Consider the following 24,239-nt stretch of genomic DNA (forward strand, 5'->3'; position numbering starts at 1 on the left):
CCACACAACAGAACAGCAGTGATACCATCAGTAAAGTATAAGGAGACCAGTGGCAGGAGCCACAAAAACCTCTTGGGCCAAACACTATGGGGCAAATTTACTAACCTCCGAAAATTTGTCAGCGACGGCTTTGATCACAGCGCAACACTTATGTCAGGCGTAGGTTCGCCAGGACAACGCTAATTCACTAAAATCCATAAAGTTGTGTAAAGGGCGTAGAACGCTGGCGAAGTTGCGCTATCGGTACCAATCGTTATCGGCCAAGCGAAGTGAATTTTTACTAGCGTTTGCTAATTTGCATATGGCGGGAAGTTAAAGTTCAATGGACGTATATGGACGTACATTACACTACACAAGCCCGGGAAACCTTAATAAAATAAAATAAAGTTGTTATATTTCCCTACACATGAGCCCAGTGTATAGTCAATGTGCCACATGTTAGGAAATGTAGGGGGGAAGCCAGTTAACACAAAAAAAATGTACGATCTCCCTGAAAAAAGGAAAAGTCGCCAGCGTTTCAACTATTTTTGAGGAACTCCTATCTACTCTATTGCACTTCGCCTGGTCTGAGGTGGCGAAGGCAAGTCTGGCGCAAGAGGTAACGTTCAGTAAAATCCACATTTTAGTGAATTTGCGTAGTTACGTCCATTCGACACAGCGCAAAATCGCCAGGCATTAGGGAGCGAAGTAGCGCTAGAGTCTATCTCCTTCGCTAGCAAAGTAACGCAATCTTCGCACACTTTAGTCACTTCGCCCTTTAGTAAATTTGCCCCTTTATATCATTCCCTTCAACTAATCTGACTCACTGTTTAAATGACTGAAACAGCAAGAAGTAAAGAGATGCTGCAGAGTTGTGGCTTCTCTTCCTTTCATCTGACAGAAGAAACATTTTTGTCAAGATTGATAATCCTGCAGACTGATAATCTATCTGTGGATCGCAGGATTATCAATCTAACTGGCCCCCTAAATGGCCATACACTGACAGTTGGTTGGGCAGTATGGCTGAAATTGGCAAAGCACCCAACTAGCAGTCAATTTCATTTAAAGGACAAGGAAAGTCTAAAATAGAATAAGGCTAGAAATGCTGTATATTGTATACTAAACATAAGCATGAACTTACTGCACTACAAAGCCTAATCAAACAAATGATTTATGCTTTCAAAGTTGGCCACAGGGGGCTGTCATCTTGTAACTTTGTTAAACATCTTTGCCTGACCCTGACCCTGCACATGCTCAGTGTGGTCTGGGCTGCTTAGGGATCGTCATACACAAAGTTCTGCATGGCTGGGAAGTAAGGTGGGGGCTCCCCCTGTTGTTCATAAGTATGATTGTTTCCCTGCTCAGCAGTTAGGGACCATCTGACAATTCCTATCCACAGCAGTAAATGAAGGGAGAATTTCACTGCATACAGTCAGGTTTCTTATAAAAAAGGAACACATTTTTTAATTGAAGTATATTGGAGATAGGTTTCTTTTTCATTAAAGAAAGTAAAAATGGGATTTTATTTTTTTGCCTTTCCTTGTCCTTTAAGTGCATTTGCCTTGAAATAATGGCAGTATTAATTTTGTTCTGCTTTGCCCTGACCTCAAAGCAAAACACACAAGATTACATTTCCGCTGATCGATTAAAAAAATGGCTGGGCCACTTACCTGACAAGTAAAGCACATGTGAGTTCTTGTTTTCTGGCACCTTGTCAGACCTCTCACATGGCTGCATCCCCAGGAATTTGATTATGTTGTTAACAGCCTCTGCATATAACACAGGAACAGGAGTCGACACACTCGGTTAATCAATTTATACTAATAGACAATTGTTTTTTTATAAATATAGGGAATATTAGCCCTGGCACAAAGTTGAAACCTGTTACTAAATTCTCAAAAAAAATTCTAAACACTAATTAAACATTCCTTATGAGTAAGCAAGAGCCAGGCACTTTTTTCTTTACATCAATGAAGTGTGTTCTGCCCTTTACTTCAATCAGTATATTAAGTTGACTTCAAAGCACATTTATCAAAGGTCAAATTTCGAATTCACGTGAGTTTTTAAAAACTTCCCATAACCCCCATAAATTCGAAATGTATTGAAAAAATCGAATTTTTCAAACTCGGATGAATTAAATTGACTAGTCGAATCTGGTAGTTTTGACCACAAAAAAAACCTTGAAAATTTGAATTTCGAATATTCAATTTGAACCTTGATAAATCTGTCCCCATGCACTGCTTCACCTGAAAAACCAGGAAGACAAATATAGATCAGTGGAACAATACACTGACTGCCACTAAACATTATCAGGATACTGAAATCACAATGAGTGATGCTCCATTCTTCTGTTCCATGCCCCATAAATGGCTATTTGTAACATTTGAGCTATTGCTTGTGCTGGTGAGAACTAAACTTAGGCTGCATCTATGTTCCCATGAAGGGGGTCAGAGGCACAATATAACCCCTTTGTATATCAGTGCTGGTGGTGTAAAAAAAGCTAAGCACGGCTTGATGCTTGATAGTAGTAGGATCCAAATGCACAATAAAAAGCTATTGGGTGTGTAGCATAAAACTCCATCACAGTTACAGTGATACCAATATTAAGCATATGCTTTAAATGGCTTATTTAATATAATTACATGTAGAATAAAAAGCTCTAAATTTGCCCATGTGCAGTAACCCATAAAAAACAATATGTTGTTTGCTTTAAAACAGAGGACCACGAATTGCCCCCTACTCATTGGTCATTCTTGGTTAAGATATATTCTCACAAGCTGTAAAACAAGCTTTTGTATAAAGAACTTACCTTCTAGAGTTTTTGTTGTAGTAAGGGCAAATGTTTCTTCTTTCTCGTATGCATCACCCACTTCTTCCCATGATGCCCCAAAATTTGGCTTCAGTACTTTCTGAATATGGTCAGACAGACTCAACTCTAGGTCTTCAAGCTGATATGGAATGAAATGACATCACTTATTCTATACATCAGGAATATTGTATGGCACAAAGTAACAAAAAATAAATCTTTACGGCACAAACTGCAAGCGAAAGTTTTGGATCCACAGACAGTATTCATATTTTTATCAGTTTAAGTAAAAATATATATATATATATATATATATATATATATATATATATATATATATATATATATATATATATATATATATATATATATATGACCAGCATTTTGTCTATCATTATCAATAATATTTACAGGGGTGCTTTATTTACTAATAAAGTAAAGGCTTAGATTTTGGCTGCAGGAAAAAAAGATGAGTAACACATATGCTTCGCTCTCTCATGCACAGAAACGGTGGCTCTTGCAATAAAAAGTAGAAAAATGCGTTAGATATCTTTTCAGGGGTCAAGCAGGAGAGATGCAATTATTCACTAAATCTAAAATGCATCAGTGCTCCATATTATAAAAACCCAAAAAAAAAAAAACCAGCACTTGACTGTATAACTTCAAATACATACCACATATTCATCACTATAACCTTCATCATCAGGAACACCAGTCTGGGGGTCGCAGTCTCTGACCACAAACTTCATTGTGCAACTAAATGTACAGGATACTGAAGAAATGCAACACTGCTTAGTCACATGTACACATACCTTTGTTTACTCTGTACAATTCACATCGTTTTACAGGTTAAAAAAAGTCTCAAAGCTAAAATATATGTAAATAGCATTTGTTTAACCAGAGCAAAAAAAAACAAAAAAGCAGAATTCTTAGGTGATCAAATGCCTTTTGTTAATTTCACTAAGGGTGCTGCACAAAACTGTTCTTACATCTTGCAGTATGGATACTAAGTAACCTAATTGGGCTCATTTACTAACACTGGACATAGGAGCACCTGGGCATTAACCCATAACAACCCAACCTGATTAAATTTGTTCTATATATTTTTACTAGTACAAATATTAAAACAATCCCTTATAAATTATTATATATTTTGAACCACATTGGAGCGGATATAAATGTAGCTGCAGTTAACATTTACAGGGGGAATTTTTTGCACAAAAACTCACAAATTTGAATTGTATTTGCAAAAACTCAAATGTATTTATTTAAAAAGAGGAAATCCCTTGAAAACTTGAATGTAAAATTGGCATCTAAAAGCTGGCGAGTTCATGTCATTTTCTTAAATTGTGAGTTTATTCAAAGTAGAAAAAAACCTCACAGATTTAATTTTCGATAGATAAGCCCATTAATGTTATACTGACACATATAAATCCTGAGATGTAATTTTTTCCCAAGACCTGTTACTTTAGGCATTTCTTTTGATAAAATTTCCTTTTTAGAGGTATAGACTGTTGCTAATTCCATGACAATGGAATATGAGGCTGCATTTCCTCTGCAATACAGCTGCAGCCAAAACACTACCTGGCATAAATGGAGCACAGTTGAAATCTGAGCAGATACAGCAAAACTTAGTATTTTATGGTAGTGCTGTCAAAGTCAAGTTTTTCAAGAAAGCAGAAAGATAAAGGCAATAAACGGTGGTTAAAAGACACATATGTTTATTAGAAACCCATATCCGGCAGAATTTCACTGTGAAGTTATGAAATACCTGCTGTAGGATCATCATCAGGAAGGCTGACAAGTGTATAACAAATGCCAGGTTGGTTGTATGTAAGGCTTGGAGCCGGGACATAATGCAACACTTCATAAGCTTCCGATGGCTCCATCTGCACTGTCACCTTCTCTAAGAGCTGATCATTTAGTGTGTTTGTGCAGTCAAACTGGTAAAAGCAACAAAATATCAGAGTGGAAAAACCTATAAACACATCTGTGCATTGCAATAAATATCATATAATCTGGGTTAAGACTAAGAGATAAGTGCAATATAACATATACTGCAGGGCATGCAAACAATAATTAGAGAACTACAGAGAGCAGTGTTGTTCTAATGAATGACACAAATGAAAAACACAAAAAAGAAACGCATAAACTGCAAAAAATATATTTCTCAGTCTTGGTGATTTTAAAGACCTGCTGTTTTGGTAGTTATAAGCCATCTGTTCCTGAACTACAACCCCCACAATGCCATGAAAGCGTGCCGGCAGGTGTAGTGTAGTATCATATGGGCATTTGAGACTTAAAGGGATTCTGCCATGATTTTTATGGGCTACTTTTTATTTTTAATGTTGTTCTTGAACCAACAAATGTATTTTTTATCTGTAATGTTGGTGTGGAGATTCATCTCAGTGCATTGTGTCTGATTCTGAGCTTTGAGAAGGAGCCACTGCTACACTACAGAACTGCTCTGGGGCAGCTTTTCTTTCTTCCTTGTCATTGTACTTCAATAAGCAGGTAGTGCAATAAGAAAGCAGGGTATCTCCTGCTCGGGTGCTATTTTCAGGTCTACCACTAGTCTATGGAGCACTTTTAGCAATGCAAACAATTTCTGATTAATTTTGACCTCTTCAATGCTCAAATCTTCTCCAGCCTTCAGAACATCTGCCTCTCATTGTATTTAATGTATTTGGGCAAGTTCCCACTGCCTCTTAATGTATTTACTGTTTATGGGGTTAAAAGTCACTGAAGCATATCAGAGCACAAGTCACATGGTTGGGGGGCACCTGGGAAACTGCTTAAAATGGACTCCATGGGAGATGGCTGTCCCATATTTCTCAGCTTTCTGAATGAAGGGTTTCTTAATAAAGAGACCCCAAACTTTAATATGCAGTGTATATTTCAAATACGAGTCCTATTTAATGTGCTCATGTTGATCAAACGGTGTATATAGCTGTATACTGCTTCTATAATAAAATACACTTAAAGGGGATTTAAAGTTATTATAGTAAGTTAAGGGATAGAATCCCTTAAAACAAGGAAGTTTCCAATATACACTTATTACTTTTTTCATACTGGTGTAAAGAAACAATCCAGGGTCTTCAGCTCTAACAGGCAGCCTCAGGTAGCCTCAGTCAGCCGGTGCTTAACTTCTACTGTAATCCAATAGGTCTACTACTGCACAGTTCCCAGGGGTGCTTCGCCAATGAGGCGTGTTGAGGCTGTCGCCTCAGGCGGCAGTGCCCCACTAGGTACCAGGGGCAGCAAAAATGCTGCTCCTGGTACTTTAAGAGCAAATTTATGGGGGAGAGGGGGCAGCAGCAACTGCTGCTGCCTCAGGCGGCGGAAGGGCCAGGATCGCCCCTGACAGTTCCCCATGTGAAGTGTGTGATCAGACTGGTTCAGCTGCACTGAGAGAACAGGAGAGCTGTGACTGCCTAAGTTTCCTGAACAACTAGAGTAGGGATCGCAGAGGCTGCCTGTTAGAGCTGAAGACACTGGATCATTTATCAGTACAGTTGTAAAAAAAATAAATACAAAATAATGCACGTTTATTGGATACTTCCTTGTTTTGAGGGATTCTACTAGAATTCTTTTATTTTATGTGATGAATTTACACCCCATTTAAAAAATCAAGCCCTGAATCTCTACTTCATATACTCTCTCATTCTATATACTATTTTGCTGCTTCCTGACTTATTCAACATGTCAAATATTTGTCATTTTTTAAACATGGTCAGAAAATACAAGCTGATTTGTGTGTTAAGTGGTTAAGAAAAGAACTGACCTACCTGGAACACAAAATGATTTGGAAATACGTGCTTGATACATCTTACAAAATATTCAGTCTCTGCTTCAGTAAGCTGCACAGGTTCGGAAGACTTAAACAAGGGGCCTAGGTTCTTAAATTCCGGAATGACAGCCAATTGTTCTGGAAAAAGATGGGTAGTTGCGTTTGTATTGAGAATTTTAAGTGAAGAATTCTTGGCCAGTGCTCCCTTTCCAAATATCCTTAATGGTCTGATATTTGTAGTAAAGTACCATGTCCAGTATTATAAGGAAGGAATGCTAGAAATGTATTTCTACTTTGTGTTACCTTTTGAATGATGTCAATATATATATATATATATATAATATATATATATATATATATTTAATAAATAAAAGAGGTTTGTCAAGAGGGTTGCATACAAATAACCAGAGCAAAATTAAGTCTTTTGAAAGGATTTAGAAAAATAATTGTAAAACTTGCTTTCATGCAGGTTCAAATTGCCCCAAAATTTGGACCACATTAAATACTCATCAGATAATAAAAGGATTCCAGAACATTTCAAACATTTTCCACAATAATAAATCTCAATAATACATCTGAATAACAGTGAATAGGTTTTCAAAAAACAGCACACGCATTTCTAGTAGAATGTCTCCAAACATCCCTACTGAATCCTACCTTGGAAGATGTCTTGTCTGACAGGTACTGCTTTCTCAGGCTGTTTAGTAGCCATAGGAGCAAGATCTGATGATTAAAAAAAAATAAACAGTTATTCTGCCACAACTGGTAAATCAAAAAAATGTAACTCAAAGGAGAATTCAATCGTTAACTAAAAAAACCTCAGGGATCTCAGTTTGCGGCAGCCATCTTCTCAGACGAGATCTGCAAAGCGACGCATGCGCAGTTGGATCAATTTCCCAGTTTGCGCCAACTGCGCATTTGCAGAAATGGATGCAAATTGCAGAAGTGTTGGAAGAAGACACGAAGACCCAGAAGATGGGTGCTGTGAACTGTGATCCCTGAATCTGCACCAAGGGGTAAGTAAATGGTTAGGGGCATTTCCCTAGACTGGGAGGGAGGAGGGAGGTGGGTCTACGTAGACGGTTGAATTCTCCTTTGAGAGTGATGCTTCTGAAAGTAAACATGATGCATGCAACTCTAAGCAGCTCTATTTTGGTGTTCACGGTTCATCAGATCAAACAAAGCTTCCCAAAACCATGAAAAATCAAAAGAGAATGTGTATTTTTTCTGCTCAGATGGATGATGCTGGGGGCCTGGGCTGGGATATCAGTATAGTCGTGCCAGGAATGAAGGTTGCAAGTATATGAGCAAACGCCGATGTGTTATATTGGCAGATGAAATCATCTTTCGACTGATTCCCAAGCTGACATACATGTCTGGAAGTTTGGGCAGCATGGTTGAAATCAGCCAAACTCTCCAACCAAATCTGAGCAAGTAAGAACAACTTTAGCGCTGGGTTGTCACTGAAACAAAACTTTTAGCATGACTGCAGACTAGATTTATCATTGTTCAATATGTTTACATATGATAAAAAGCTATGGTTTTATATACCAGTTTTCTGATCCATAAAGGGGACAGTGGCGAGAGGAACAGTCTTCATATCAAAGGGTTTCTCTGAAGGTTCTAATGTATATTGGTGTAATGCTTTCTCCATCCCAAAGACAGAAACTGTAAGACCTGTAAGAAACATATGGCACAATGTACAAAAAAGAAAGAAAATAATGGGACACACACAGAGAGTAGTGTTCAGAATAATAGCTGTCCGACATCACTAGCCTGATTAATCACTGTTTTTGGTACAAATTATAGTTCTACGTGGCGAATAATTTACTAGAAGGTGTAGTAGAGTAATAGAAGACCAACAGACCCAACAGTCATGACATGCATGCTGCTGATTCTGTGTAATTTAATCATTAATTGAGGCTTGTTCCAAATGATAATAACTTGTTCCAAATAATATCAGTGTGGAGTTCAATTAGTGAGATCATTCATTCTGTGAAAAAAACAGGTGTCAATTATGGTCCTTATTTAAGGAAGGAAAGCAGCATGCTGGTTATAGTGTATTTATCTCTGAAAATCTGAATAAAATGGGTCGTTCTAGATATTCAGAAGAATAGCGTACTTTGATTAAAAAGTTGATTGAAGAGGGGAAAACATAAAGAAGCACAGAAAATGATAGGTTGCTCAGCTTAAAATTATCTCAAATGCTTAAAAATGGCAACCACAAGCTGAAGGACGGGTAACAAAACATAAAACTACCATTTGACTGGATAGAAGAATCAGCAAAATGGCAAAAACTCAGCCAATGATCAGCTCCAGGAAGATCAAAGAAGGTGTAAAGTTACCTGTGAGTACTGTTACAATTAGAAGACGCCTAAGTGAAGCCAAGCTATCAGCAAGAAGCCCCCGCAAAGTCCAATTGTTGAAAAAAAGATGTGCTGAAGAGGTTACAATTTGCCAGTACAAATCACCCCAGCCCACCGCTGGATACTGGCAGCTAAATCTAGCAGTGGAGCTGAGGGAGAATGGGTAACCATCAGCACATGTGCCAAAGGCTAAGAAAACAGTTTGGGCTGAGGTCTGGAGCTTAGGGCAATATGAAACCTAAACACAGCCCTGGTCAGTTGGTTAGTATGAAAGACAGTTAGCTCTGATATATTGGCTACCAATTATGCTTTTTAACTGTGTTGCATAAAGATGGATTAAAGGTTGGCAAGAGGGGAATACTGAAAAGTAATCTGGTTATTTCACAAATAGGACAATATCTTTAATTGATAAGAAAGTTCCCTATTCCCATCAAATGATGCTCATATCCATTTTTAATTTTCATGATGGTCCCACCCATATGTAATAAAAGGCACTACAGAAGCAACCAATAAAATGCCTGCTGTTAAACAGTTGACCAGTAAATTCTACCTGCTGATTGGTTGCTATGGGTTACTGCTTGTGAGCAAATAAGTGTTTTTTATTACTTAACCCCAAAAAATGTTTTTAATAGTTCATTTAGGATCACCAGTGAAAACTGTTGGTTTTGATGAAAACAGAGCACCAAAAATATCATGAAGCTTTTGGTTGGAGAAAGAGCAGATGTAATAAAATCAAACAATTATTTAAATTATGTATAGCACTGTGAAATGTGGCCCTATACAAAAGCAGGATATAACTAAAATACATACCGTATATACTCGTGTATAAGCCGACCCGTGTATAAGCCGAGGTACCTAATTTACCTAAGAAAACTGGAAAAATGTATTGACTCGTGTATAAGCCTAGGGGCCCCATGTCAGATTTCAAAATGTGAATGTGACCCGGCCGCAACAATTGGGGGACACTGGGCAGGTACCTGTTAAAGGGTCCTCTGTCTACCCCTATTTCATGTTTGCTTCCCTCTGCCACTCCCCCCCCCTGCCCTCCCCATCTGTCACTCTCCCCACCCCGGCCCTCACGTCTGCTGCTCTTCCCTCTGTCACAGTAAAACGTGACCCGGCGCCGGCCGCTACCCACGTGGCGGCCATGGGCGCCGCCATTTTGGGAGCGAACGCCGGCAGGGAAGGACGCGCCGCCCGGAGCTCCTGGACCTGCTCCGGGCGGCGACACAGTCAGTCACAGACAGTCCTGCTGGGGCCGCGGAAGGAGGTATGACCCGCGTATAAGCCGAGTTTGAGTTTTTCAGCACATTTTGGGTGCTGAAAAACTCGGCTTATACGCGAGTATATACGGTAAATGATTAATAATGCAATGTAAAAAGCAAATGATAGATTTATTTTGCTACTGACCATTGAAAATGTAGGCAGCATTCAGCGCTAGTTGCTGTTGCTTTAATACATTGAAGTAAAATGTTGCTCTGTCTCGCACCTCATCATCGCTGTCCATCATGCACCTGTTAGGTAGGCAGAATACAATGATAGTAATTAGCAATATGTGCCAATATGTGAAACAAAGATCCTGGCTAACTGTATATATTATGGGACCTTTCATTAATCATAAGCTTATACTATTTTTACAAAACACAGAGTTTAGGCATATTCTTAGAGGGACCAATTGCTAGAGAGAGTAAAAATTACATCAGGAGTATTTTTTTAATTTTTTATACTTAAAGGCACAGTAACACTAGTATTCTCTGTTTAAATTCATTCATGTGCACAGCTCTTTCTGCATACTCCCTGTGCTCAAACAACTAGTCTGTTCACGCGAAAAAGAGAGAAAGATTGTCACTCGAGTAAAGGACAGCGAGCATGAAATGCTATGCACAGCGAATGCTGCCTTGTCATCCAGTGCTACGCAATATGTTGGCGCTATATAAATACATGTTAATAATAAAATAAAAATAATCCTATTAAAGGCTAGAAGACTCCATTCATGAAGGTACATATGAATAGATCATTACAGCTAATCTAATTTTTGCATATACAGTCACTGTTGGCAGTGTAGGAAATCATTTTCTTAAAATAACAGATTCTAGGGTGAATATAACAATTGAATGTTATCTTAGGGTCACAGCCTGCTCATTGGTTGCTGGACATCTTTGTATTACATCATCATTTTCTAAGCATTGAGTATATTTGATAACCCCACTACAAGTTGTCTTATAGTATGAACAATTTCACAATTCTAGCCTATACTACATGCCAACATGCAATACCTTTGAAGAAGTACTAAAACACTTGGTAGAAGAGATTCATTCTGGGCACCAAACTTAGCCAAAGCACTGACCGCAGCTACAAGGAAAGAACAAAAAGAAAAAGAAAGATCATTTATTGCAGAGATACTAAGCCAACATACACCACAGTGTTTTAAGGTATGGATGAGACAAAATTCATTAGTACCCTGGTCACAGATTGTCAGTTCTTGTGCAAATGGGACTTAAATAGTTAAAGCTGAACATGAAAACAAGTTCCTTTAGTCTACAAAAAAATAAAGCAGGGGTTGGCAACCTTCAGCAATCTATATGTTGAATATTAATATTCCCTCCAACCCTACTTCAAGTGGAGTCCAGGAGGAATTCTAGGAGTTGTAGTTTTGCCTGATCTTGATGAGTAGTTTTAGTTTTCTATACATCTATTATTTAGTTATATTTACTATATCAACAACTAACGGGTCTCATTTGTGAATAATGGACACATTTGCACTAGGGATGCACCGAATCCAGTATTTTGGATTCGGCCCAACCACCGAAACCTTTGCGAAAAATTTGCATAAGAATTTGCATATGCAAATTAAGGGTGGGAAGGGGAAAACAATTCACTTCCTTGTTTTGTGACAAAAAGTCACGTGATTTCCCTCACCGTCCCTAATTTGCATATGCAAATAAAGATTCGGAATTGATTCTGCCAGAAGGATTTGGCCGAATTTGAATCCTGCTGAAAAGGGCCAAATCCCGAACCGAATCCTGTATTCGGTGCATCCCTAATTTGCACCTCAGCAGTGACAATTGGCAGCCAGTCTCACTGTTTAACCTGCAGCTGCCTGGAAAAGCTATTGATCAGTTACCAATGTTCATAAATGAGCCCCATACGTGAGCCCCTGTGCATCATATTCAACTGATCAAGGTAGATACTAAAGTAGGAAACTGTGATGGAAGTAGTACTATGAAATGAATAAATATGGAGGAAGAAAGAGATTGCGTATTCACTGTGGCTTTGCATTCTTACCCGCTCTGACGGCTTCATTCTCTAACACCACCCTATTGAAGATGAAACGAATGTACTTGGAAGGTGTAGGTGTTTTTGGTCCTTCTTTTCCCAAAAGATGCAGGATCTTTGTAGCCAGAACTGTGTGCTCACAGTCCTCAATAAATTCACACATGTGAGCCAGGCCAGATTCTTTGCTGTCTGGGTTCTCCTCGATAATGCTAATAATGCAGTCCACTATGGCACGCTTGTATTCAAAACCTCCCTGCATACAAGAGTGTATAGTTCAACATATGCAAGATGAATTCTGAGATAGGAGTTAGTAGAAAACCATTCAGGTAGAGCAACCACAAGAAGCAGAACATTTCAATATCAGATCAGATTTGCAAACATTCAAAAATAAAATCATATGTATGTAATCTATATTTACCTTTCTGAAAAACATGTGCAACTCCAAAACAGATTAGCAAATCATATGCGTGTACTTACGTCATCCCTTAGCATGTTGGAAAGGAATGTCATCATTACGCTGTGCTTGCGTGGGTACTTCTGACATAATGCACTGATTGCTTGTACTACTACCACCTGAAATTATATAGTATAATCAGTATGTATGGCTATTGATTGGGAGCATAATGCCTAACAGCCTCTAGCAAGTCTATAATTACTCTTCTGATTCCCCTCCTCCAAAAATAGCAAATATTCAAACATATTTAAAAAAAAATATTTACAATAACATGAGAACTCATATTACAGTCAAATTTGCTATTTTTAAGCAGTGTGCCTACAATCATCTTCCCAAAGCCATAAAAACACAAACAATGGGTCAGTTAAAGCATAGAATTCATCTGTTCTCATCTTCATACAGAATATACAAGCATATAGCCGTCATATTAAAATCACCTAATAAGGCCAGATTGATGTATGTAATAAAAGCAAAGGTGTTTGGAACTCTGGGAGTTACAGTTCAATCAAAGGCTGCAATCATACAAAATTCGTTTCTACAGAAGTTGCTTGAAAGATTTGTATTCATTCATCTTCAAATTACTATGTGTAGATTTCATATGGAAGATATAGTAAAAAATAAACAATGGCAATTTGAACAAAACAAAAGAGAAAAGTGACTTGTTGCACATTTTGTCTCTAAAGAAGAAACTTTGAATAACGGTCACCATTTTTTCCACCAGGCAACAATTTAGAAATATTTTGGTAAGAAAATGTTGCTCAGTAAGGGCAGGTTTCCGATAGCTGTCTGTTGTCAAGTGTAGCAAATATTGTGTCTTTTAACTCAATGCATTAGGAGCAAGTCTGCAAGTATTGCAGATCAGTTATCACTAGCTCAATGCTGGTCAAAAATTATACCCATTAAATCAACGAGAGTACTCTCTGAATTTTTCTTTGCTTGTTGTTGCTGGTGGGAAAAAAACAATTACTTTAAACTTTTCGTGAATGTAGAAAAAATATGAACTGCAGGAAAATTATTTTAAACTTTGACAATCTGTCCCTCATAAATACTTATTAATTCTTGTTTATTTTGCATATAACCTAAGTATTGGGAACCAGTTTATTGTTGGTACAGCACTTTTCTTCTGAGCATACCAAAATCTGTTATGAAGTGCAAATATTACAGCACTTGCTCAGCAACAATAGATAGTATTCCAAGCAGTTATGCACAGAATGTGTTGCTATAGTTATTAACTATGAAAAGCAAATTTAAAACAGAGTTTTCTGTAGACATCTGTCAATTCAACTCCACTTAAGAAATGAGCATACTTAAAAAAACCTTATTATTTTATACATACATTACATATACACACACACACACAGATATATATATATCATTTGTTTTAAGTGTTTTTATAGTCAAAAGATCAGGAGTTCAAAATAGCCTTACTTTAAACTCATCCGAGATTTCAGAGACAAAGGTGGAGATTTGTTTCATGAGTCGATCAACGCTGCTTTCACTACCAGTTTTTAGTAGTGTTGTGATGGCTAGTGTGGCAATGCTGCGGTTGGAATCTGTTATCAAATTTTCAAGGTCCAGGTTACATGCAGTAACTGCAGATGGATGTTTCATTGCAACCTATTAATATAAATACATTTTGTACAAACTTGTAAAACTGCAAAAATCAAAGGCACACTACCTACATGTCCTTGATAAAATAATGTAAAGGATTTAAAGTTATCTGTATGCGGTAATGTCCAGAAAGAGACTGAGCTTGAGTGCAGCACTTGAAATGCTAAATGGATAAAAATTAAATAAAACAGAAAAATGCCAATAAATTAACAAATCAAAAAATGTACCTTGTTAAGTGTTCTTACTGCAGCATATCTCAGGGCAGGTTTGGGCGAACTACAGAAGAGCTGCAGGACTGATGAGAAATTTGATCATTACACAAATGAATCTCACTTAATAGACCCACAAATGGAAAGTATAGAAATATTACAAGTAGATTTTTGTCTATAATATCTGGTATTGGATATTTAGTGAAACCTTTAGCCTTCTGATAATACAGTAGTTGAATCAACTCTAAGTAAGTAAGTAAGCAACTTGACATCCAGTTAAACTGAAGAAGCCACTGAGTAGAAAACTCAAAGTCCAGTTGTTTTAGACTCCGTTCTACTTGATACTGTAGATCATGACCTGGATCTTCATAGACATATTGCTGATAATACACTATTTCTCGCCTTAAACATTAAGTTATACTGACACTAATAATTTTCTTTTCAAAATATTAATTTACATCAAAAGTTACCTATAGGTAATGTTGATAATTTTTCACGGATAGTTCTACTTTTGTAAGTAATTGTCACTTGAAGTTCCTAAACCTGACTGTTTTGCCAACCTGACTGTCCCTTCTTAACCTGTCAGTTAGAGTTTCTAAATATTGCTGCACAAATATAGCAGCCCCTTCATAGAGGAACAGGGTAGTAAGAAAGGTAATTTTAAAGCATCAGGCAAATACTTATATAGCAAAATTATAAATAGCATTCAAAGACAATGTTATGATAGATAATAAAAAAGGTTATTTTCTGATGTCAGTATCCCTTTAAAGCACATTTTGAAGGATTTCACTTCTTTCAAAAAACACTCATGATAAAAAGTCCATTAAGAATGGATTTCACTGCAATAGTCAGCAGCATTTATACCTGAAACAGCCGGGGCCAGCTCTCTTGCTGTGCAGTTAGGAAGGTGGATAATAGCCGAAGCAGCTTCATAAATTACCATTTCGTGTTTGTTCCGAAGGCAGCTCTCAATAAAATCAAACAGAGGGCTGTTGTGCCTGCAGAAATACAACAAATACGAAACAAACTTCTAACTTAAAATACAGCATACACAAATCAAGCAAAGTTTCAAAAAGCACCATACAGCAGCAGATGCAGAATATGCTTTACTTTTTAATGAAAAAATTGCATGCGTCAGTCACTCAAGACATTTTATACAACAATTTAAGTGTTACAACATTTTTTTTTTTTTTTTAGGTAACACTTTACAGACATTATGTCATTCAGCACATACAACCATAGTGCATTCTGCTTAAGTGTTTTCAGTGCCAGGCATCACTAAGCATGGCAGCCTTACTTACAGAACACTAGACAACTAGAGGTGCTGCCTGGGGGTCACTGCCCAATTTCTCTTAAAGGAATTGTTCAGTATAAAAATAAAAACTGGGTAAATAGCTGTGCAAAATAATAAATGTTTCTAATATAGTTAGTTAGGCAAAAATGTAATGTATGAAGGCTGGAGTGGCTGGATGTCTAACATGACAAAACAGAACACTACTTTCCTGCTTTTTAGCTCTCTTGCTTTCCACTGACTGGTTACCCTGATCACCAGGCAGTAACCAATCAGTGACTTGAGGGGGGGGGGGCACATGGGCCATAACTGTTGCTTTTGAATCTGAGCTGAATGCACTGAGAACAGTTATGTCCCATGTGGTCCCCCTTCAATTTGCTGACTAACTCAGAGTTAGAGCTGAAAAGCAGGAAGTAGTGTTCTGGCTATTATGTTACACATCCAGTCACTTCAGCCTTTATACATTACATTTTTGCCTAAACTATATTAGAAACATTTTTTATTTTGTTCAGCCTATTTATCCAGTTTTTATTTTTACACTGAACTGTTCCTTTAAGAATCACGAATACTGTAGAAATGCAGCATTTTAAAAAGCCTAAAAAAGACCCCAAAACAGTGACCTCGATTTATATAGAAATCTATTTACAAGAACTTGTACCAGTTCATTTGGCTAATAGTTGCCTGACAAAGTGTACAGACATATTTCCAGGAATTTATTGCCTGTCACTGGCCCGAACATCAGGTGATCATTGTTAGTCTATGGTGGTGGCTGTTTTCGGTTCTTTTGTACCACATTTCTGGGCTACTTAAAACTGCAGCACTGAAATTGCCTATAACGGACCTGTTGTAAAATGTGCAAATTGTATTTTAAAAAACAATGGAAAAATCTAATTATTTCCAAAATGAAAAAGAACAAGCAACATACAAATAGATGTTTTAACATAAGAATTCTCAAAAACTTAGCTCACCCTTCTTCAGACTCTTCCAGCAGCCGGCTAGCTATGCGGATTAGCATGCAGTAAGCAAATGGGGATTTCACACCAGATTTGGTATATTTGTTTAGCATCTTGGAAACTGCAAGACGATCATTCTTCTTTAGGTTGTAGAGGAGTCCAAGGGCATGATACTACGTAAGCCAGTACAAAGGCAATTAGCACTATATCAACATAATAAAGCTCTATGCATTCAGTATTTCCTCGATACTGCTTTAACTTGAGGCTTAGCACATCTAGTTCCCTGGCACCCCAGAACAGTTTCTGAGAGGACACAAGTACATTTGTCATTAATTTGCGGATTAGTAAAATGGAAAATGAGATCTTAAGATTTGGGGTCTTTTATCAATCACAGCCCCAATAAAGTCTATCAAAACCAAATAATATACAAGGCTGTTGAGTAGTTTGTCATATCACTGGTGTAAAAAACAAACTATTGTCAATAAAAAAAATGGCTTATACATTCACAATTCAGTCGTGATGGAAAGTGCGAAAATGTGTTTATTTACAGAACATCCAAGCAGAGCAGGCAGCTGATGTTGCAGTTCTTGGATATTCTTGATTGCACCTCCTCTATGTAAGCCCTGAGTAAGGCTGGTTTATAACCTATTCTTATAACAGAATGAGAATCTCAAAATGCAAAATAATTTTTACATCAAGACTATTATATAATAAATATTTATTTAAAATATCACTCCTGAAATAGTGCACAAATAAGAACTGCAGGTATTTGCAACAGTTCCTGTTTACAGTCCCTTGAAATAAAATATAGTAAAAAGAACAAGCTAGAATGCAATATTTTTGTATTATAAATAGGCTACATGCAAGAGTAGCCACTGATGGGAAGCAAAGAGTCCCAGATTAAGATTAGCTACTTTTAAACACTCCCTACAATGCAAGTAACAAAAATGAAACCTACCTGTACCATAATGTTATCACTAGATGCTGCTTCTTGAGCCTCATTAATCCAGCGTTTCACTACGTCATAGCTGATTTTTGTCATATTCTGAAATTAAAAATAAACAAACAAGCATCAACATGTTTTCAGCCGGTAAAAAACTAAGACGCTTGTCTGTAATTTCACTGCTCTAGTCTGTACACATTATTCCTATATGCTGAAAGATACAGTATATCAGGTAGCAAAGATCTTTGCTGTACTTACCAAGGAAGATACCAGTGCAGAGCTGGAAACACTGGGAATTTTATCTACGATGGCTTGTTTCATATATCGCTCTATCCCTTGAAGCATTGTGGCCTATGACAAATGTAAAACCAAGGTCATAACAAATCTTATTTTATTCACTTGCATTGACAATATAAAAAAAACAATGTTGATGAATGTTAAATTGTACTAATTAATGAACTAGGAATTACACTTAAGAGATTGACTTTTAATTAATCCTCATACCTTGGGTTTGGGCAATATGAAGTAGGAATACATGAGATATCTGAAGTGCATTGTTTTTTTCATCAAATGTTTTTCATCCAAAGTAAATGAACCCGATAGAGTTCTTACACACAAGCGTTTCTTGATCCATTCCCCTGCAGTCAGTTTGAATGCGTATGACAGCAGGGGAGTGCAGCAAGAAACACATTTCATTCATTTACTCACACAGGTGCTTGTTAGCACTGAACGCAAGTGGAAAGCAGCATGTTGCATTCCAACTGTGTTCAGTGCTTACAAGCACCTGTGTAAGTACAGCCTTATTCAAATTAACAAATGTGTTTCTTGCTGCACTCGATGCATTAAAAATGACCACAGGGGAACAGTGCAAGAAATTCTTTTGTGTAAGAGCCCTTAGCGTAAGGAATTCTTGCACATGTCTAGCACCTTTAAGGGCTTCTGAACTATATACCCTTGCCTGTAAAATAACTGAAGCCTCAGGCAAAGGAATGGTACATTCATTAATTGATGGACCCAGGGCTACTTACAGCATAACCCACATTCTTCTCTCCCAGGTACATCTTATTCTTTCCTGCCACAACTAATGACATACTTTGCATGGACAACATTGTATTTGTACTTATCAGTGGACAATGTTCATTACTTCTGGGCAATTGCAGCCACTGATGCAGTTGAGGAGCAGAGGCAACTGGGGTAGTGAGGTTGGTTAGTATTTGGCTTTTGGCACTCTTTCAAATGCAAAAAATGAAGATAATCTCTAAGCAACAAATTTAAGCAACCACAAATTGTGTTTGAAACCTATGACCTGCAGACTTACGTCAGTTATCCTACACAGTGCTCGAATGGCGGGCCCTCTATACACATCTTCTTTGCCAGTCATGTCCTTAGTCAGACTGCAAGAACAAAATAATCCAAAGGTTAATGCAATCAGCTTCTCTGCACATCATACTGTACAGGATAGATACTGTATGTTTTTCTAGCTTTAGCAAATGGATATTGAATAATGACACTGATTTTATTGGAGAATTATATACTTAGGGCACCAAAATCTGCCCTGTGGCAATAATGTTGATTGATATTAAACTTTTGTAATAGCGTAAAATGATACCTAAGTTCACAATTTATTTTTATGATGTTGACATATCACAACAAGGTTATTTCTTTTGGGAACTACAAGGATATTATTTTATGTGAAAACTTATGTCATAAGTATAAAGGAATTTACTACCTGGCATCAGTCACAAAATATCTTTTCAGAGGACTATGGAGACATATTGTATAAAAACAAGTATCTATACTCATCTAACTATATAAGGAATCAATTAAAAAATATGTGTTTGTGGCTGAATTATTGAAAAATTCCCCCTAAACCAAAAGCTCTGCCCATCCATTCCATTTCCTGCCCACTAAACTCTCTGGTTGCTGAGAGGAGCCAGTGACACTCAGCACACTACACTGTAGGATAGTAACCAATCAGCAGCTAGGCTGATCTGATAGGTAACGTGACTGCAGTGCTGTGATTGGCTATCCCACTCCGACAGTGCTCCTGGCAGGAACCGTTTGTTTAAATACAAATCTGATTAGTAATAAATTTAAATTGTCATTATATAGCAACTCAGTGCATTTGTATCAGAATGTAATAATCACTCCATTTTCTGCTTGATGATTTGCAGCAAACCCTAATATCCGCTTCTCAATAGCTGCCCAGATCACATTTAACATGTGTGTCATGGACACTCCTAACAAAATACAAGATGGTACACAAATGTTTATACCCGAGTTATAACGGTTTCTGAGATTCTGAAGCTTTAGGACCTCTATTTTGCACATCTGCAACTGTTAGAAGAAGCAGGTCTAAATGGTCTTTAGACACTTTCACCTGAAAGGGTTTACCAGATGATGAAAATAGTCACAGTCTATGGAAAATTAGTAGCGAGTTCCCCAGAATTCTATAAAAACAGTCATTTGAAAAGGCGAGGGTAGCACAGCCAATTACTTTTGTTTAAAAGAATGAGTAGGTAAGAATGAGTACTATATGGTTCCAATTTTAATTTTGGCTAAAAATAATTTTTGTTTTTAAAAATGTCTCCTTTATTGGAGTGCCTCAAAAATCTGCTAATGTGGTAGGCATGTTCTAACCGGACCCTGCTAAAAGCACAGTAGGATGGGGATAGCCAATTACAGCCCTGAATCACAGAATGAAAAATAGGAAACAGAAGCCTATCAGGTCGTCCTGGCTGCTGATTGGTTCCTGTGCTACAGTGCTGTGTTCTGAGTGCCACTTGCTTCCCTGCACAACCTGAGAAAGGTGGCAGCAAGGAGTGGAGCAGATAGGTAGGGTTTTTTTTAAGAGATTTTCATTAAACCAGTCTGAAACACAGCATTTCTCAGCACATTACTTCTATATTTAGAGCAGTAGAATGCACTTGCACATTGCACATACTATGTCTCCTTTAAGTGTCCTTAAAGGATTTTTTAATTACACAGTATTGGATTGGAGGAGCTGTGAACAAAACAAAAGTTCACATCTCAGGTAACGTGATAATCAAAATCTTTTTGGATCTGGTAATCTCTAAAATCAGCAAGAATTATACAAAAAAAAATATTGTTAAAAAAATAAACTAAAATTATACTGTCCACGTTACCTGCTAGTGACTATAATAACATCTTCAGAGATATTCGCCATTTCCTTGATAGTAAGGTAGCACATCCTCCGCAGAGTTTGCTATAAACAGAAATAGTAAACGTTTGAAAACTACTATACCATTCACAATTACAGCACATTGTTATCATGTTTTAATAAGGCTTATTGCCTAATGGAGCAAACATGTGGAATACCAAATCTAGTAACAGAAGATTAGTCTGACTAAATGAATGAAGAAGCCCAAAGACCTAATAGTCAAAATGATTTTAATTTACATTTCTACAGAAAACATTCAGCCTAAAAGTCATCAGGTTTGTCCCTACTGACTCTCCATGAATCTCACTACCTATCATAAGCAGCTTGATTTAAAAAAAAATCCCAGAATTTCACTTACATCGTTGGACTGAAATAAACGAGTCATGGCAAAAAATGCTTCAGTGGCTTCCATTGTGCCAAAGTGTTCACCCTGCACAGAAAAAAGAGATAAGACATTTATTATTTGAGTAATGTCACTAAACAATATAAACAGTATGTGTAACAGGTTACTGTGTAGAAACATATTATGCATTGAAAAAAGCAATTTAACTTGTTGTTCTAGCTTTGATATATATCCATGTCTAAGCTGTTGCCAGTGAAACAGCCATTACCCAAGAACTGGTGCAAAAATACAGGGCTTTTAGTACGGGGGGGGGGGTTAGTTCTCCTTTAAGTGCCCATTATTTCAAGGGGTATGTAAGAACACAACTTACAAAACATACTTAAGTTGTAGAAAGCTGGACATAAAGCCTCTGTGATATTGTACAGGTATAGGATCCGTTCCGTTATTCGGAAACCCATTTTCCAGAAAGTTCCGAATTACGGAAAGGCCGTCTCTCATAGACTCCATTATAATCAAATAATACAAATTTTTAAAAATGATTTCCTTTTTCTCTGTAATAAAACAGTACTTTGTACTTGATCCCAGCTAAGATATAATTAATCCTTATTAGAAGCAAAACCAGCCTATTGGTTTTATTAAATGTTTACTTTTTCTAGTAGACTTAAGGTATGAACATCTAATTTAAAGAAAGACCCGTTATCCGGAAAGCCCCAGGTCCCGAGCATTCAGGATAATAGGTCCCATACCTGTATTGGAATTTCAACTGCTATTTGGGTGCTAGAGTTTAATTAGCCTTCCAACCAGGTAGCAGTTTGGAAGATAGATCAGAAGATGAAAAGTAGGGTTTGGAAACAAAGGCAAGATAAGATATTAAATAGAAGTATAACTAAATATATAAAACTAAACTAAATCAATAACAGACATTTTTTTGTTGCTGGGGTCAGTGGTACCGGACAACTAAACAGCAATTTTGTCTAGTGGTGTCCTTGAAATAAGAAGAATAGGAATGCTAATATAAGTATGGTATACATTATCTGGAAATCCAGAAAGCTCCAAATTACAGAAAGGCAGTCTCCCATAGAGTGCATTTTATACAAATAGTCCAAATTTTTTAAAAATGAGTTCCTTTTTTCCGTAATAATAAAATCCATTATGTCTAAAATATACTTATCCCAACAAAAACCATTACATGTGTTCACTATATCTATAGTTTCCCTAGTGTATGCTGACAGACAGCTTACCAAGGCTGCTAAAAATTGGTTAATGTATACAGACAGACCTGCGGTAAGGGAACCTATTTCCGACACAATGGGTCAGCCAGGGGGTTATATAGTGTTTTGTGAACCTTGGGCAGATGGTAAAAGGTGGCAATCAAAGGGTAGGGTGTCCAAATAAAGTTATACTCTGATATACTAATAACGTGTGATTTTATTACCATTTCCAGGAGTTCTGTTAGTTGTCCCAAATATTCCTTAGTGGGATTCTTTTGAATTTTGTCAGCTGCCCTTACTATAATATCAGTCCTATTTTTGAGCCCATGTAAAGCTTGCCTATCCTTCTTGGTGAGGTTGTGCCTACCCATATGTCCCAATAGGCTAAATTCCTTAAAGGAACAGTTCAGTGTAAAAATAAAAACTGGGTAAATAGATAGGCTGTGCAAAAAAAAAATCTAATATAGTTAGTTAGGCAAAAATGTAATGGAATGACAGAACAGAACAGAATATAACTTCCTGCTTTTCAGCTCTCAGTGAGTCAGTGACTTTAAGGGGGGCCACATGGGACATAACTATTCAGTGAGTTTGCAAATGATCCTTAGCATGCAGCTCAGATTTAAAAGCAAACGGTTATGACTCATGTGGCCCCCCTCACGTCACTGATACACCAAGTGGGATATTAAATCTAGATTTTGGTTTTAAACAGCTAAACTTGGTAGTAGAATTCCAGGACTCATCATGATTTTCCGATAGGAATTGCAATACCTCAGTCTCATTAGTATACCATTCATCACCCCGACCATAGTAGATCTCCTTCTTTCTATTTTATTCTAATAAGATAATGCACACATAGATTGTTCCACTAGATTTTCAAAACACATGTACTGCAGAGGATTGGAATTTTTGTTATTTGGATATCTATAACATTTTATGTTATATATGTGTACTTTATTTATATGTTTTAAGTCTTTATAAACAAAACTGAATAAAGCACAAATTTAAAGAAATGAAAGCCAGGAATTCTGTCACATTAAATTGGTGCATACTCAATATGATGATACCTGCATTAAAGGGCAACTAAAGTCTAAAATAGAATAATGTTAGAAATGCTGCCTTTTGTATACTGAATATAAACATGAACTTACTGCACCAGCAGCCTAATAAGACAAATTATTTATGCTTTCAAAGTTGGTGCAGGGGACTGTCATCTTGTAACTTTGTTAGACATTTCTGCAATATCAAGACTCGCACATGCTCAGTGTGGTCTGGGATTCAGTTGGGAGGTTAAGCTTAGGGATCGTCATAAATTATCAAAACAGCACAAGTCAAATAATATTTGCCATAGAAGCCAATACAGTCTGATTAATAATCAGAATATAAAGACTGCACTGAGTCTCTGGATACAAATCTCTACAGGGAATCAAACAATGCTGCTCGAGTTCTGGGAAGTAAGGTGGGGGGGCTCCCCCTGCCATTTGAAAGTATGATCGTTTACCTGCACAGCAGTTGGGGACCGTCCTATCCACAGCAGTAAAAGAAGGGAGATTTTCACTGCTTACAGTAAGATTTATTATAAAAACAGTAGAAATTTTTTAATTAAAGTATATTGGAGATAGATTTCTTTTTCATTAAAGAAAGTAAAAATGGGATTTTATATTTTTTGCCTTTACATCCCCTTTAATGGTTGGAATCTGTATTATATAACTTTGATATTTGAGCTGATTGATAAAAGAACCTGGTCTCTATAAATACTAAAGAAATTTGATACAATCTGCTGCAATGTGGAGTTAAAGATTAAATGTAACTGAATCACCTGGTTTCAA

General features: G+C 37.1%; 1 protein-coding gene across 2 annotated transcripts in view; it reads right to left on the reverse strand.

Annotated features, from left to right (window-relative positions):
* copg2.S (COPI coat complex subunit gamma 2 S homeolog) overlaps positions 1–24,239 on the reverse strand; it is a 29,343-nt gene that overhangs the window by 963 nt on the left and 4,141 nt on the right. For both annotated transcript variants that reach the window (XM_041587627.1, NM_001092648.1), the window contains 20 exon segments: positions 21,218–21,289; positions 20,825–20,904; positions 18,997–19,072; positions 17,937–18,029; positions 17,694–17,780; positions 16,751–16,908; positions 15,356–15,489; positions 14,510–14,577; positions 14,100–14,288; positions 12,695–12,790; positions 12,227–12,470; positions 11,218–11,293; positions 10,352–10,455; positions 8,127–8,252; positions 7,233–7,298; positions 6,574–6,713; positions 4,557–4,728; positions 3,460–3,557; positions 2,789–2,927; positions 1,650–1,748 (listed from right to left, as the gene is read on the reverse strand). In XM_041587627.1, coding sequence (XP_041443561.1) covers positions 1,650–1,748; positions 2,789–2,927; positions 3,460–3,557; positions 4,557–4,728; positions 6,574–6,713; positions 7,233–7,298; positions 8,127–8,252; positions 10,352–10,455; positions 11,218–11,293; positions 12,227–12,470; positions 12,695–12,790; positions 14,100–14,288; positions 14,510–14,577; positions 15,356–15,489; positions 16,751–16,908; positions 17,694–17,780; positions 17,937–18,029; positions 18,997–19,072; positions 20,825–20,904; positions 21,218–21,271 — 2,299 coding nt within the window. In that variant the 5' untranslated portion in view covers positions 21,272–21,289.

This window comes from Xenopus laevis, chromosome 3S (assembly GCF_017654675.1).
Source record: "Xenopus laevis strain J_2021 chromosome 3S, Xenopus_laevis_v10.1, whole genome shotgun sequence".
Classification (NCBI taxonomy): domain Eukaryota; kingdom Metazoa; phylum Chordata; class Amphibia; order Anura; family Pipidae; genus Xenopus; species Xenopus laevis.